General features: G+C 33.6%; 1 protein-coding gene across 5 annotated transcripts in view; it reads left to right on the plus strand.

The window, feature by feature from the left end:
• The window catches only part of CSMD3 (CUB and Sushi multiple domains 3), a 1245805-nt gene that overhangs the window by 849932 nt on the left and 377704 nt on the right, over nt 1–18169 (plus strand). For all 5 annotated transcript variants that reach the window (XM_082720053.1, XM_082720054.1, XM_082720055.1 and 2 more), the window contains 2 exons: nt 5653–5868; nt 7773–7961. In XM_082720053.1, the coding sequence (XP_082576179.1) occupies nt 5653–5868; nt 7773–7961 (405 nt within the window). The remainder of the gene's footprint in view (nt 1–5652; nt 5869–7772; nt 7962–18169) is intronic.

An 18169-nucleotide genomic window follows, 5' to 3' on the forward strand; every position in this document is an offset into this window, starting at 1 on the left:
AAACTTTCGAGAAGTAGTTTTCTTTTAGCTTTGCTGTTAAATCCTTCCTGTCACTTTTTACTATCATATCGTACTTACTGATTTTACTATAGAAAATCTTTTAAAAGATCCTACCAAGGAAAAGATGCTATTGCAAATTTTAAAATTAAAGCTTATGTTTAATATACTTGAAGTCACTGCATTCCTGCAAATGAAGTTTATTAAAACTATACATCATTTTATTGAGGGTGAGGATTATATTTGAGTTATTATTATAATGAAATTAAATATTGTCAAGAAAAAAATTTTAAAATGAGTATTCTGGTATTGAACAGAAGGAATGAAGTAGAAGACTTTGTAAACTGTGGTTTTTGTTCTTCTCCATAATATAAGACTTCTTTGCTGGAAGTTAACCAGAGCAACCTATTATTCCAGCGTGCAGTGTATTAATGAAGTTTAAAATAAGCTTTCTTGCATTATACAATAAAATGAAGGGCTACACACTGCTTGCTATGTAAATAGAGGTTTAATTAACACTTAAGATTTTGCATCTTCACAGGTTGCAAGTGTTAATTAAATCTCTATTTACATGGCAAGAAATGCAGATTTAGATGCTTTTCTTTAAGAGCCAACAAAATTTGTTGGAAGTACAACTGTTCCAAAGTACAACCAAAGTTATGTGAAAGATAATCTCTTAAAGTTGGGAGAAATTGTCAAGGTAATACAGTCCAACCTCACCCAGCACACCAGTTTCTTTCTATAGTGTTCCAGAAATATAATAAACTGGCCTGATATTGATACTTGTGTTGATGGCAAACTTATTCCTTGGGAAAACGTGCTCAATTTTTGTATGATTGTAATTGTTTGAAAATTATTCTGCAACTATTAACCCTGTTCTGCCCTCTGGAGTTAGACAAAACAAACAAAAACAACCTAATTCTTTCTTTACTATAACTCTACAATGTACCAAGTCACTACTCTGTGTCCATCATGCCTTTCATGTCTGCTACCTCCAGTCCCTTATCCCTGGTTTTTGTCCCAGACAGATCACCTCAGTTCCATCAATTCGTTATTATAAGATATTTCCATTCTAACCACCTTTCTCTGCAGGTATTCCAGTGGATTGATATCTAGGGATATCAATAGCCTTCAAGAGTGTATTTTCTCAGCACAAAACACAGTATGGCATTATTTAACTTCACAAAGTATTTCTATGAAGCCTGTGCATATTAACTTTTTTTGCCATCATGTCATAGCACTAATTTAAAAACAGTAAGCTCAAATCCTACAATTCTGTATTTATGCTGTTGATTTTTTTTTCTATCTTCAGTGCAAGACTTTTTTTTTTTCTTTTTGTCAGTTGATGTTATCAAGAATCAGTAGAACTTTCCAATGCCTTGTGAAGTAGTGTAGGTGTTACTTGCATTTTATAAGACAAGAATCTGAAGTCACTAGAGGTTATTTATTTACACTCAAAGTCACAGTACTTGTGAAGATTGGACAAAGAACTTGAATTTACATCCTATGACTATACACCAAGAACTCTTTTTCTGAAACCACACTTCCTCCCTACCTATATCTACATATTTCATTGTCAGGTATGTGTGTTCATCATGACTCTCCATTATCCTGCTTTTTACTTCTTTGTTTGCTGTTTATTTTGCTTACATCTCTGCTAATTACCTACCCCTGAATTGACACTTTAACCTTTATCCTGATTCAATAGCCATAGAACAGTTCAGGTTTTTATATTTAAACCCTTTTATATTTTCTCATATTAATTTTTATCTTTAGTTTTTGTGAGATCATTTTGAAACAATTTATATTTCACTTATATTTACACATACAGACGGAATTTTCTTAAATAAGCATGATCACGAAGACTTTATGGATATATAAAAATCTTAATAGAACAAATCTAAAAGTTTAAGTATTTAAGATCTAAGAAACTTCAAATAAACCGTTAGTAACCTCTTCACCCCTTAACCCTAAATCAGGGTGTTTGAATGCATCCAGTTGTTTCAAATTCTATTAACCATAGCATCATCCTGCCTATATCCCTCCTTGTTTATGATGATACTAGAAGAGATTTTCCTTAAACACATTGCAGAAATCACGATGCTAATCATGTTTTAGTCTCCTAGATATCTGTGTAGAGGGGACTACATTAAAAGTAGAACAAAAGGCCTTGGGCTTTTAAAGGTGAATTGTCCTTAAATAAAGCATAGTCTAGTCCAATCCTATAAATTTAAAGATCAGAAAAAAGACTCACAAGTCCCCATGTCATAGTTGATTACAACTGAAACCTAGATGTTCAGGATATTTTTTACTTTAAGCCCAAGTCTTTTCACATATATCTGGAAAAGTAATTGCCTTCATAGGGCTTCCTAAATGATTGTTTTTATGAGAAGATATCGTGATGTTGAAACCACTGACTTTTTCTCACTATTCCTCAAATACCCACTGCCCTGTTAAGACTGTGTCCTTACCCATATGCCCCTTCTTCCTGAAATGTCTATTCTGGAGCTGCTTCTCCACAAAATTCTGCTCTGTTTTGAAGCTCATTTCCGGCAGAAGCCTCTGCTGACTCTGTTAACAAGTGGGTTACTTCTATTTCTATGCTTCTGTGTACTGTCTTGTCTGTATATCCTGTGTATATTGTTTGGTATACTGACTTAATCACTTTCAGAGAGCTTAGCAGAATGTTTGAACTGTTGGCTTAGGTGTGCTTTCCCTAGGATAGAATAGGAATTATTTACAGTCTTCTAAATCTTTACATTCATAGCGCCTAGAGTTTAGTAGGTTCTTAGTATTATTTCCTTACTTAAATCCATTGACCTTTAGCAGAATTTTGAAGATCTCACACTGTTGTGAAGTAGAGAAAACAGATTTTATTGTTTAAACCATAATATGATGAACAAAAGTTTGCTTTTGTAAAGTAGCTGGCTAGGACTGAGTAACATGGGAAAAAAAAAAAAAATTCACCAGGCATGTTGGACAATAACAATAGCTAACAGCTGCTGAGGGCTTCTTCTGTGCAAAGCACTGGGCCAAGTCATCATCCCCCCCATATATCATCTCATTTAAACTTAACAGTCACCCCTAGAACCTCATTTTACAAATGAAGAAAGTAAGGCTTGGAAAGGCAGTGTTAAATTCAACAGTGGTCTTCTTAGCACCATGATCTAACAGAATCTTTAATTTCCTCACATTTTAATTCAATGTATATCAGAATAAACACATTTTTCTAAAAATATATAAAATATATGCAGAACAACACATTTCTTACCTGTTTCCATCTACTCTCTTATTCTCTACTTTTTGTTTGCTTTATTATATAATAAAAATCAAATTGACTTACCTGAATTTCCACTTTTATGTTGCTTTGTAAACTTAGATAGCAGTTAATCTAGATGACAGAGCATCTTCTCTTTGCCATATCTACACCCCACTCTTAGTTGGATCAGGCTAGTGTCAATTACCATTTTTATACTGAAGAACATTGGAAAGGCTGACTCAATTTCTGGACTCCTTCAAAAGGGCTCTTATATTCCTGCTCATTGTGGAGAGGAGAAAAAAAAAACAACTCACATATTGGAAAAGTGTTTGAAAAATAGTACTTTTGTACATTTCTAATCTTTCCCAAGTCCAAATCACTGGTCCATTATTGCAGTAATAATCTTTTCTATGTTTTCAGTGTATTTGTTTGGTTTCATTTTATGTCTTCTGTTTGCTTCCTTCTTAAAAAAACAATGCCTATTTGAAAGATTTCAATGAATAATGTTAAAGAATGTTCCCTATTATGCTCTGGGCTTTCTCATTTATTTAATAAATATTTTTAATGATTTTTTTTGTTAAGTTAAAAAAAAAGTTCCTCAAGGGAAAGATGAATGTGGTAGTCTGTATATAGACTATATTTCACTTGTCTACAGTATGAGGGGTGTGTGTGTGTGTGTGTGTGTGTGTGTGTGTGTGTAATTGTTAGTCTTTAACATCTGTACTAGACAACATCATTAGAAACTCATATGAAATGGGGCACCTGGGTAGCTCAGTCAGTTAAGAGTCTGCCTTCTTCTCAGGTCATGATCTTGAGTTTGTGGCCACCTGGTTTTGAGCCCCATGTCGGGCTCTCCACTCAATGGAGAGTCTGCTTCTCCCTCTGACTCACCCCTCTCTTTTGCTCTCTCTCGCTCACATACTCTCTCTCTCTCAAATAAATAAATAAAATCTTAAAAACAAAACAAAACAAAAAACACCTCATGGGAGAACACAATGCAGTGCCACACCATACTCACCAGAATAAAACAAATTAAAAAAAAATTTTTTTAATAAAAAAAAAAAACATTGACAATAATATAAACCAACTAGATTTTGCAATGGAAATGTAAACTGGCACAGCCACTTTGTAAAGCAGTATCTATTAAAGCAACTGTTAATGACCTATAATCGGTCATGACCCAGTAATTCCACTCCTAGATATTCCTCAACAGAAATATATAGTCTTCAGGGCACCTGGGTGGCTCAGAGGGCTAAAGCTTTGCCGTCAGCTCAGGTCATGATCCCCGGGTCCTGGGATGGAGCCCCGCATCAGGTTCTCTGCTCAGCGAGGAGCCTGCTTCCCTCTCTCTCTCTGCCTGCCTCTCTGCCTACTTGTGATCTCTGTCAAATAACTAAATAAAAGCTTAAAAAAACAAAAAAGAAATATAAAGTCTTCAAAAGACATATTGAATACTCATAGCACCATCTATATTCATGCTAAAACACAAAGTACCTGAGTAATCATCTAATGTTGAACAGATACATGAATGTGGTGTATTCACAAAATGAAATGCTATACTATGTATCACTGAAAATAAACAACTGACAACCACACACAAAAACAGAGATTGATCTCACATACCTAATTCTGAGTAAAATTCAGACCATACAGAGCATATGTTATATGATTCCATTTTTTAAACTACAAAACATTTACATAAGGTAGAAAAATTAACCTGTGCTATTAGAATTTGAGCGAGTAGTTACCTTTGGCATAGTGAAAGATTTCAAAGAAGAGGCTCTGCTCTCTGTAATGTTTATTGATTCAGATTCTGTTTGCAAAGATAAGTTTTCTTTGTGAAATCTCAGCAATCTGAACAAGTATATGCACAATTTTCAATATAGACACAGGTTGAAGCGTCTGAAAAATAATCATTACGTTTATTTAAAAGTCCATCCCTATTCCTGCTTTATATTTCTCTTCTAGAGTTAAGCATTTTTGAAAGTTGGTTGTTATATTACTAAGCAATGTTTTTGTATTTGAGGAGATTGCAGAAGGAAATGAAAGAGGCATGTCAAGTGTTTGCCAGAAAGCTACACCATTATTATAAATAAAGTATATGAATTTTCCTTGAAATTTTCAGAAAACTCAGGTGATATCTTTTCAGGCATTGATTTTTAATTTTATTTCCAACCTGTTTCCACAATATGACTCGCTATGTGACTTCTAAGGAAGGCAGAGGGGAAAAAATAGAAAAGATTTTATTATATGGTGCATTTGGAATATTTTATAGAAGTGCTTTTCATTTCCAGAGAATTTAATTACAAGGAGAGTCCTGGTTTTAGTTACTTTGGTAACTTTCTGTGTTTTACAGATACACTTTGTGAGTCTAATTTTTTTCTTTTTCTTAATAGGCGTGCAGTTCAACTTTCACACCTTCCATTTGGAAGATCATCATGACTATTTACTGATCACTGAAAATGGTAGTTTTACCCAACCACTGGCACGACTTACGGGTTCAGAACTTCCTTCAACAATCAATGCTGGTCTCTATGGAAATTTCAGAGCTCAACTGCGCTTCATTTCTGATTTTTCAATATCATATGAAGGATTCAATATTACATTCTCTGGTAAGAAAATAAAAAAAATTTTAAAAAGCTTTAGTTAAAAATAGCCAATTTTTTAATTTTTTAAAAGATTTTATTTATTTGTCAGAGAGAGGGGTGGAGAGTGAGAGTCAGCGCTGGTGCAGGCATGTGCACAAAGAGGGGGAGGGGCAGAGAAAGAAGCAAGCTCCTTACTCAGCAACTTGATGTGGGACTCAATGCCAGGACCATGGGATCATGACCTGAACCAAAGGTAGATGCTTAGGCAGCCACGCCTCCCAGGCATCCCAGAAAAGGTCAGTTTTTAAAGTATGACAAAACAGAGAGGGAAAAGTAACAGAATAAGATGAAAAAAAAAAAAATACCTGTTATCCAAAATAAATACCTGTCAACCAATTTTAAGGAAAGTTTGAAATACCTTGAAGATTGTCTATAGTAGTACATTAAAGGGAAACTTTAAACAAAAGCAAAAAATAAATTTGTTAAAAACCTACTCTAAGTAACAGAGGGCAAAACTAGCTAAAATGCTTACTGAACTTAAAATAGAAATTCAAAGCTGTATTTTAAAGTTTTAATTAAACCTAAATGAATGTGACCTAGTGAAATTCTAGCTTTATGTGTTTTGGAAAAAGCATAGTTTACAGGCCAAGATTAAGGTAAACTTAATTTAGTAATTTGGAAATAGATGATCTGGAAAAATTAATGTCGTTATCCCTCTATTCTAGAATATCTTCATCTAGAATAACTTCATCTAGACACAACATCTAGACACAATTACAATTTGGATTCCAGGGAAAAAAACATTTATACAACCAAAGTGAATAAAAAGTTTTTGTGTCAATTAGAGTTCTGGTTTCTAGATGAATGGAATAAGCAAGTAGTTATTTCTTAATACAGAAACAAATTAATAAGTAAATCTATGTCCACTTGCTAATATTAAAATTAAAATGTTATAATTATATGTATTTATTTCTCTATAACATATATATACATATATGTATAAAATCGTACAAAAGCTACCCTTGTTTTCAGTTCTTACTCTAGTATTTCCATGGAAATATTTGTCTTCTAAAAAATGAATAGCATATAAGCATAATCAGTTTTAACCTAGAATGTTAAAAGTATATCCAAATAAATTTCTTAAACAATAAAATAATAGCTCATTAACATGGAACAATCCCTTTTGTCCTCCATTGCAATTACAAGGTAAGTGCATGCTCTGAGAATAGTTTTAGCTAAGCTACTTCATCTTAGGATGGCATATAAATTATAATATAGTTGTTTAATCAACTGTACTCTCTTACACCCTGAAGGATGTTTCGGTGTTCATTTTCATAGTCTTCATTCATTGCTTGGGGAAATTTTCTTGTATAAATCTATCATGTAACAATTTTCAGTGTGTGGGCACTTCAGTCTTACATAAACCATTCTTTGAAGTCGTGAGTTTTTTCAGAATATGGATTAATTGAACTCCTTTTAGATGAGGGGCATAAGAGCCTTTGTCATTTAGATTAAAACCATTAAGTAAAATGCATTTCTAAAGTGCAAATGATTTCATCTGTGATGTTATTTGTGTTTAAAAATATGCATTTCTTATGCTATTATTATAAGTCAAAATTGGTGAAATGGAAATGTTTCTAAAGCAGAAGAAAGAATATGAGATAAATGGCTACATTTTCAAATTTATCACTCAGAAGGTGACATTTTTTCATCTACATTGAATTTCATACATAAAAGTACTCATTAAGCTACTCCATCTTTCACAAAAGAAGAAAAGTATCTGTGTCATTAGTATGTTCCCATAATTATAAATATCATCACCTTTTAAATGTCTAAGCCCAGTAGCATCCAGTTTGCAAACAATAGCACAATGCCCTTCAAAGTGAATATTATCATTTTCTTTGTCCTCCTCTCCATGTCATTTACAGAATATAACCTCGAGCCTTGTGAAGACCCTGGAATTCCTCAATATGGTAACCGAATTGGGTTCAACTTTGGGGTTGGTGACACTCTGACCTTCTCCTGCTCATCAGGTTATCGACTAGAAGGGACGTCAGAGATCATCTGTCTTGGTGGTGGCCGACGAGTGTGGAGTGCACCTCTGCCAAGGTGTGTGGGTACGTGGTCAGCTGCTTTCATTTGCTTGTATGTGTAGTCACGGTCCATGGAGTTGCATGGTTATACACCCCTTGTTCTTTTATAATCTGTTGAATTTCTTCATTTATTTCATGTTAGTTATTTCAATTTTCTTTTTCCACTTGGCAATATGGTGTACCTCAATTAACTTTTCAACTGCTCCATTTAAGCAACCATGCTTCTAAATTTCTTTTCAGATGATGGGAATAAGAAATATATATGTATATATATATATATATATACATATATATATATGATAGATGATAGCTAGATAGATAATCATATTTTCAGAGCTTATAGAAAGTTATATTCTTATATTCTGTTAGTAGATGATTTCCCATGACTTATGATTGAAGTCTTAGGAATATTTCATAATTTAGGATTCACATTTATGAAAGATGACTATGAAAGAAAATGTATCAAATAAATGATGGGTAATTTAAAGGCTATCGAGGCATGTATTGACTCAAAATGTATAATCAATAAAAATGGATCTATTATGATAGATGAATTAAGGTGGTCATCCATTTTATGTTGTGAAATAAAGAATAGCAATAATTAAAGTGTTGCAAGTTTAGAGCCACCAACCCAGCCTTTGGAAAAGAGTGTTTTAGCTGATAAAAAGGAAAAAAGAAAATCTGTAGGAAAATGAAGGACTTTTGATTAGGACTTAAGTCATTTCCTATTCAAAGTAGGAAATAAGGAGGCAAAAATTTCTTCAGGTCATTAGCCATTCAGTGGTTGTCAGTACTTGTTTCTATGACAGAACAAGATACAAATGGTCATTTTATAATTATTTCATAAAGCTGTTAAAACTCTCAAAAGCATTTAATTTGAATTTACTTTAATTGTAAATGTAATTATAGGTCACAAATCTGTGTAAGTTTAATATGCTACAAAATCAGGCAAATTGTTAGAGATTTGATCTGTAGTTCAAGACCTTGTCTTTTCTATGGAGACAAAATGCCCTGTAGATGAAAATGAGAATGAGCAGGATGCCCTCTGTGACTTACTCAATATATTATCCACTATATAAAATGTGGGTATATCCTGTGGATCCCCAAATCAAGTAAAAAAATATGATCTTTCAGGTTAATGTGGGTCTGAAGGCTTTTATAGTGATGAGATTGTTTTCACAGCCTCTGTGGGTTATATAACGGACAGGATGATATATAACAGATGAAATTTCTTTTTAAAATCCTAGGCTTTTATAGAAATAGCACAAGCAACCACAGAGGCTTGAAGTTGGGAGGTGATGAGCAATCACACTCTCAGAGCATCTTTTTCAGGAAGCTATATAGAACACAATTTTTCTGGGATTTTTGTTTTGTTTTGTTTGTATTTTTTCTTTCTTTGTACAGCCCACTTTCGAATTCCTCTCTTTCCCTGAATTACCCCCATTTGCATTTTTGCTTGATGTACATATTTTCAGAGCTTAGTTAATGAGAACCTTGCGAGTGGTTCAAGGGAGGCCTTTTGAGTGTTTGGGTTTAGATGAGGGCTGCTTGTTATTGCGTCAATTTGTTTTTCTAAACTTTACTTTTCTCATCTGTAAAATGATTACATTAGTAGTACCTACTTCATTGTTATGAGTTAGTTATGAGGATTAAGCTAATTAGCCATGCCCTTCAGACCTAAAACAATCCCTGGATTATAGGAAGAATTCAGAATTTAGATGTTATTAAAACTCATAATGAGTACAATCTAGTATCTATCTAGCCTATAAATCTAGTTTATAAAAATAATTATAGTAGGGAATGAATTCTATTTTATAAAACACTAGCACTGATGAGAATCTACTAGGTTCTCTCATATATGGTTATCTCATTTAATCCTTACTCTAATCCTGTTGTTATTTTACCCCCCACAACCAGAAGAATCTGAGCCTTAGAGATTTTAAATAAGTTGCCCAAGATCATGAAGGTTATGTGACATAACCATGCTTTGTATGAGGTTTTGCATATTCTAAAACACAGCTTTTCCTCACTAGATGGTTTTTATCTCAGGTCAAAGGGAAGTTGAATCTTGAAGGATAATATTTTCTCTCAAAGTACCAAATACATACCAGGCTGTTACATGGATTAATAAATTGTTTGCATGTAGATTTTTAAGGTTTAGTTCTTAAATAAATTTTAATACATTTATGAAAATCTGACTGAAAAAAAAAGCCTCTTGTGTTTTTTTTTTTTTTCTTTCCATCAAGTATTTCTTTCAGACTAGGTTTATTTGTGCCTAAATCTTTAATGAGAAGGATGAAATAAAATCACCCCATGGGCAAATTTAGAAAGCAAATTATTGCCATGGGAATAGTTTCCCCATTTTCAAATAAGCTGTGCTTGCTTTCAAGTTTATTGAAATTTACAATTAAGGCTCTTGACTTTAATAAATTCTACTGTAGGTATACATTTAAGTGACCAGATTCAGAGAAATATCCTTTCAAATATAATGACTCTTAACTTCTCCAGTTTCCTTTAAACTTTTCTTCACTACTCTGCCTATGATTTAAAACAAATGTGTTCCTTTTGTATTTCTGGTTCCATGTATGCATATGTATATATTTCTTATTTTGTTATCTTTTCAAAGTTCCCAATTTTTAGTCGTATTAAATGCAAATTATTTGTAAGCATTCATATGAACAGACCCAATTTCAGCAATACTAGTTTATTTGGACAGTTTTAATTTCTTTTTAGATTTTTTTGTACTTTCCACATTATGAATCTCTCATGACAATTCTCTAGTCCATACTTGCTTAAAAACCATCATTTAGCCCTTAGCACTACCAACTTTGTAGAAAGCTTATGTTACACACAGTGGCCAAATTATCAGTAGATTGTATTCCAAAAGTTTGCTTCTGTTTCAGTTTTTTGGAATCTAGATGGTCTTTCCCTGGCACAAGGTTGCAAACGATGGATACATTCCCAGAACAAACCATAGATGAGGTTTTAAATTTTATGTCAAGTGTAAAGCTAATACTAACATTTACCAAAATAACTTTTGTATACATAGGTTTTTTTACATAGGTTATATAAGAATGTGTCTGACTCTTGGGACAATAAGGCAACTGATATCAAAACTAATTATAGAAACTTTTTGTTTATATATGCTTAATTTTGACTCTCTTTAGTATATAAATCAGTTGGTATCTTTCAGTTTCTGTTGGTAGAATTTGGTGAAAATTATCTTAATTCTGGATATCAGACAAGAAATAAATAACATATTCACTGAAACAATTTTTCTGAGTAACTTCTGCATTTATGTTTGAAGGTAATATTTTAACAAACTATTAAAATACTATAACAGCAGAATATAGTCTTCACAATCTAAAAAGGATTGTATCATGTAGAGTCTTATTCCAAAAATCCATCAACGCTGTGAAAATAGATTTAGCATAACTGTTTTATCAGTGAAGTGACACTGTCTATAAAAAACACAAACTTAGGAGCAGAGCCATGACTGTCACAATGTTCTGAGTCCCAGGCTTGTGCTCCATTCAGCATAGCACACTGCTGTCTTTGACTGGAGGTTTCAATAATGTTGGGAGGAAATCTGGTTTTCATTATAGTTGATACATGGCTTCAGAGAACTCCTTATGTTGTCCTCTCTTTTAATCAGAGGAAACTTCTTTGACCACTACCCATTTATCAGTGATTACTTAAGTGCAGGGAAATTTGTAGAGCAAGAGAAGAATCTTGATAGAAACTCAGAGCATAAATCTCAGAAGCAGGGATTTTTCTCCCCAAGAGGTGGCCTCCATTGCAGGCACATAGGTAATGCTTACACTCCAGCCTTTCTTAAGCCGACCTTTGCGAAGTTGTTCAGATCTCTTTCCCACCAACTTTTTTTCCAATGTAAAATATTGATAATCATACTTATGGTGCAAGGTAACTTATAGCTCTAAGCAATGAATGACATGTAAATCAACTTAATGCACTGCTTAACACAAGACACTTGCTCAACAAACCTCGGTCTCTTTCTCATACATGCAGTTCTCTCTAAACTATATATGCAGTTATCTTAAGGACTATGACAGCTAAGAGTTGTGAGGATTGGTTTTTACCAACCAGCAGGAGAGGAAAGAGAAGAGAAGGAGATGAAAAAGTGTAATGTGTTATCAGTAGCTAAGTATTTATACATATAATCTTATTTCCTACTTAATGATCAAGATGAAAGTTTTCTCTTAAAAACAAACATGTACCTATAACTATGTTTTACATTTTGGAGAGATTAAACATAATCAGCAGATAAAATGATATTTCAGTGAAGATATTCTATATTTAAGTGATTATCCTTGAGAGCTGTGTTTCTATGGAAATGGATAATCTGGTCATCTTTTTAAATGGCCAAAAGCAAAACAAAACAAAACAAAACAAATATATATCTCTATCTATCTATTTATACACACACACACACACACACACACATATATAAATTGATTACCTTGAAAATAAGAAACACTGCTCTGTTTTTGGCCAAGAAGTGAGTACCTGATTTTCTTTACTGAAGTTTATATTACAAAAAACATTGGTATTCCCATTGTAATCTTTCTAAGTCAAGAAAAAACTTGCATATCTGTATTCATCCTCCAAATATACCAGAAATCATGCCAGGTCATGTTGCAAATAAACAAGGAGCTAATGAAAGAACATACTGTTTTGGAAAGTAGATTAGCAAGTTCAGTGTTAGTAATGACTTGTCTTTAGGCAGGAGTCCACACATTTTAGGAAGCCCACACATTTTGAAGTCGATTTAAAAACATTAATTCATTCATCCTCGTAGTCCCCCATTTAACACATCTATTTCTGTTTCTAATTTTACATGTCATTGATTTTTTTTTTTATCTAACCTTGGACAAGTAACAACATCTATCTTTAATCATAAGTCAAATGAGAAAAATGATAACTCTGTATTATACTTCTACACATTTTTCTCACTTTTATGACTTTTTAGATGATATATGCTGATTGTTATTTAGTTTAAAGATTAATGTTAACAATAAGGGAAAGAGGGGGCAGCGTATACAGGACCTCTGTACTATCACTGTAACAATTCTGTAAATCTAGAACAATCTTAACATTAAAAAATATTAAAAAATCAAAAAATAAAAGAGCAAAATGCATTTGAAGAGGTAATTTATCTTTGAGCAAATTCTGTATATTTCATGTCAGTCTCCAAGCTTCTATGCTAAAATTATATATATCAAAGATCACTGATTTACCAAGTTAGTCAGGATTATAGATATATAATCATGTAGAAAGCAAATTAGCTAAGAGACCTGCGTTGCTCTCAGATGCTACAATTAATTTTCTGTACTTCTCTATTCTAGAAAGAATGGTGCCAATATGTGTTATACTCAACCCAAATATTTCTCATAAAGATAACAGAAAATATTAGATAGAAAAGTGCTTTAATAAATTATATACACAAATGTATATTTATATTTTTCTTGTATAATTATGACTGGGGGCATTGATTTGATTTGACAGTGTAAAAATCCATAATACTAACATATACCTGCTCACGCTTTCTAGTTTGTTTTTGTTGGTTTTTGAGTTTTTTGCTTGTGACCTTATAAAGTAAGCCAAGATGGTATTATTGCTATTAAACAGCAAAGAAAATGCTGCTTGGAAAGATTATAAGTAATGAGTGGAAGGTTATGCCAGAAACCAAGTCTTGAATTTTTAGACCAGTGCTGTGATATTATAGGTGGAATTTCTTTCTTTATTATTTTATTTACTGATGCACTAGTTTAGACTACGACCCCCCCCCTTTTTTTTTAAATAGAACAGACTGGGGGTGAACAAACTTTCTTCTATAAAGTCCAGGCAGTAAGTATTTTGGGATTTATAGCTTGTGGTCCCAACTACTAAACTGCCATTGTGTCCTAAAAGCAATAGATATGAGTGAACAGGTGTGTCTGTGTTCCATTAGAACTTTATTTACAAAAGAAGGCAACAAGCTCAATGTGGCCCTAGGGCCATAGTTTGCTAACCTTTGCAACAGACTAATCAAGCCTAGTCAACTTACATAACCCCTTTGCATTTGGGAATTTACTAGTCATTCACCTCAAAGGAAAGAAAGAAACAAAATCTTTACCTATTCTATGGTTTTTTAAATATTGGGCTCTGTTTATTAAAGTAGCACATAACTTACTTATTTCTCAGAGAAAAAATTTCTCATGTTTTTACAGAGAGTATCAGGATGGTGTGTGTGTGTGAACACTGATGTAATTTCTGGATAACATAAGACCATCTCCAGAACCTTCCCGATACCCAGATCTCTCTGTGTACCCAGTCTGCATTCCCAGCTGTACACTGGACCTCTCCATATGGATGTCCTCCCACAGGCACATCGACTTCACATGCCAAACAGAACTCATTATCTCCTCAGCCAAATCAGCTCTTCCTTCTGCACTCTTTATTTCAGTTATGGCATCATTCTCAGCCAACCATCCAAGCTAGAAATTGTGTCATCTTTCACCACCCCCTCTCTTTCTCTCTATCCATTTTGAAATAGTCACAAAGACCTACCACCTAAAGCTATTGCTCAGGTTTACCACCATTTCTGTTTTCACTACCTTTATGTGTGCCCTGCTCTCATTGGTCCTCATACAGATTAGCATAATAGCATAATGATAATAATGTGTGCTAGGCATTGTGCTGAACTATATATATTTTCTCCTTTCGTATGTTCCTTTTAAAAATCATTTGGGTTTTATTTTCCCATTTTATAAAGTAGCTAGATTAATTGCCTAACTTGCTAAAGACCTTAAAATCAGCTCTTTCTGATTCCAGTGCTCATGTCTTCACAATTACATGTGTAATCACACTGTATTATCTTCTTTTTTCTAGTTGGATTTTCTGTTTCCAAATTTCATCTAATGTTCTTCAGTAACAATTCTAGTTATAGTTGTTTTTTACTGATAACATATTATCACTTCAGCAGCTTAAAACAGCACACTTGCTTTCTTATAGCTTCTGTGGATGGGGAGTCTTGGCACAGCTGAATTGCTCCTCTTCTTAAGGTCTCAAAAGCTGCATTCATGGTGTTGACTGAGTTCTCACCTGAGGTTCAGGACCTTTTTTCAAATGCACAAGGTTACTGGATGTAAACATTTCATTGCAGATATCGAACTGAAAGTTTTAGTTCTTTGCTCAGTTTCTATAGGCTATCTGTAGTTCCTTGCCATGTCAACAAGAACAGTTCCTCCAGTGAGTCCTAGCAAGATTAACTTTTACATAATGAAATATAGCCACAGGAGTAATGTGAAGCAAGTTCCCACTTAACTCAAGGGAAGGAATTGCACTAAAGCACAAACAATGCCAAAAGATGGGTATCAAGGGAGGCTTACTGTAAAGTCTGTTGACACCAGTTATCCTGAGAAACACCAGACCATGTCTGTTCCCTGCTTAAATCACTAACTAGTTTCCTATCATCTATCAGATGAAATTGAAATGCCTTAAGGCCTTTCTTAGGTTGGCCTTAGTGTCTCCTATAGTCCTCCCCTGTATGCATTCTAGAATACAGAAACACAATGCTACATGTCATTACCAAAGATGCCAAGCACCTTCTACACTTTAAGATGTTACGAACCTGTTAAGGTTCTAACACATTCAAATCACCAATTTTTCACTTGTGTTGGCGCAAGGAAATAATTTATTTCTAAGAAGGTGAGTACAAAGGTATAGTGAAAAAACACTGAAAGTGTTCTGTAGTAGCTGGCGAGGCTTTGCATTTTAATCTGTTGAACTTCCATTCCTATCATCCTACCATAAATCAAGACATCATTATCTATCATCACTTACCTGAATCATCGTAACATCCCAAGTAGACTCTAGTCTCTATTCTTCTCCCCCTTCCCCAAGCCAAACAATAGATTCCGAATGAACTTCCTATGATACAAAATTGATGATGTCACTCTCTTACTTAAAATTCTTCCATTGTTCTCCTTTCCCCTTGAAATAGATTCTGAATATTACCCTCTTCCCCCTACCCTCATTGGCCTAACCAGTTTATTCTTCAGATACACTTTATCTCTCCATCCTGATATGAAACCTTCCTGACCTTCAAAGTATGTGTTACATGCCCTCACTACAGGTTTCAGGAGCTTTTCTTACATTTCCCCTTTCTAGGTTTCATAATGTTGTATTGAATTAGTTTTTTAATCTACAGAGTGTTTACCATATAGAAAGCTTTCAGTAAATTTGTTGAGTTGATAAAGAAATGAATATATGATAGCCAAAGCTCTCTCTTTTTTTTTTTTTTACATTTTCAACTTTAATTTATATGAAAAAGTACTACTTCAGAGGTACTGTATTTGGCCTAACACAAATAACAGACTATAACTCCTATTTCGGCCTGGGCCATCACACTGGTTTTTAGTCTATAAATCATTTGCTATGCAGGTATTAACACATAACCCCTCAAGTTTAATGAGTAAATCAACCATTCAACCTACCATAAATCAAGACATCATTATCTATCATCACTTACCCGAATCATCGTAACATCCCAAGTAGACTCTAGTCTCTATTCTTCTCCCCCTTCCCCAAGCCAAACAATAGATTCCGAATGAACTTCCTATGATACAAAATTGATGATGTCACTCTCTTACTTAAAATGAGGGTGCTTGAAAAGACTACTAAGGGGAGTCTTATAAGTATGATAGAAACAAACTAAAAATTCAAAAAATGGAAAATGGGAGGAAATGTTGAATCCTGTATGTGTATATGAAATAAATCATTCCTCAACATGTGGTGAAATTCAGAGTTCAAGAAAGGAAGGAGCTGACAGGTTTGTTTGTTTGTTTGTTTGTTTGTTTTTTCAGCAAAATGAAAAGGCAGGAAAAAAATGTGCCTAATAGAAACTAAGCATCTACAAGAATGAAAAGAACCAATGCACATGTCTTATTTAACAGAACTGCATAGAGGACTGTGAACTTAAAACTTTTCTAATTCTTTTGGAATTTGTAAACATACAGTTTTACAGAGAGTCTTTTGTAATCCAACTGGCCTGTTAGTAGATAGGTGTCTGACCTTACTTGATTATATTGTAGTTGGCAATACTACATACTGTTTTATCTGATGACTCTGAGCCCCTTGAAGATGGAGGCTGTCTTAGTTATCTTTGGCCTTTCTGTGTGTCTACCATAAACTCAGGCATATCACAGGTGCTCATTCATTCTTTATAAGACAGTATAAAGTTAATTCACTATGTGATGATCATGAACCTATTAATCAGAATAGACTGTGATCTACCCATAATGGTGATTCACTCAAGACTTTGAAATGAACTTCTGTATTATTAGAGTCTCAAATTTCTTTGGACATTTTTTAAAAATTATTTTTATGAGGACTTAAAATTGCAGACTCTTAAAAACACTTTATTCCTCTTATATGTCCTCATGCTCTGGCTATAAATCTTGTTGCAAGCCAAAATCTGTCTGCTAATTAGAAATTGAGAGGATAAGTTCGTTTGGTATTAAATAGAGGATTTCTTTAGAGAAATAGAGACAGACTTCTTTAAAGAGAGTTCAGTTGTAAAGAGGAGCCAATGTGAAGTATTTACTGGAATCTGTGTCTCAAGGTCCTGTCCTTAAGACAATTGCAAAAGGGAGGGTCTCCTTCCAGAAAGAATTACAAAAGTACCAGAGGAACTTGCTTTCTTTGCAACCTCTAAGTGTCCGCTCCCTGGTTTCATTGAGAATATGCCCAAGTTCAGAAATACCTCAAGCACATGCTTCTTTCATCTTTATCTAATAAACCTAACCTAGGCACTTTGGGAAACATTCTTTAAAAAGGAGATGGTTAGAGCTCTGAGCAGCATTTTAAAGAAAACTAAATGTTAAAATTTCATACTAAAATGTATGAAATTCATCCACTTTGTCATTAGACAAACTAATTTCGGTTTTTACCTTACTATATTTTTACTTAATTAGAAGGTGAGTGGCCTCTAGTACATATCAGTGCCAGATAAGAAATATTTTACCTGAGATAATAATAAAAGCTAATATTTGCTCTGTGTTTACCATATGCCTGGCATGGTCTTCTGAGGTTTAAATAAAGACACTGAGGCACAGGGAGGTTAAGTAATTTTCCCTAGGAGAATATACGAACAATATTTTTATTTGAAGCAGGTTACATTGGAAGTGATTTTTTTTGCTATGTGTAAATATGAGCCATAAAGAATAAAA

The sequence above is a fragment of the Mustela nivalis genome (assembly GCF_964662115.1).
Source record: "Mustela nivalis genome assembly, chromosome: 2".
NCBI lineage: Eukaryota > Metazoa > Chordata > Mammalia > Carnivora > Mustelidae > Mustela > Mustela nivalis.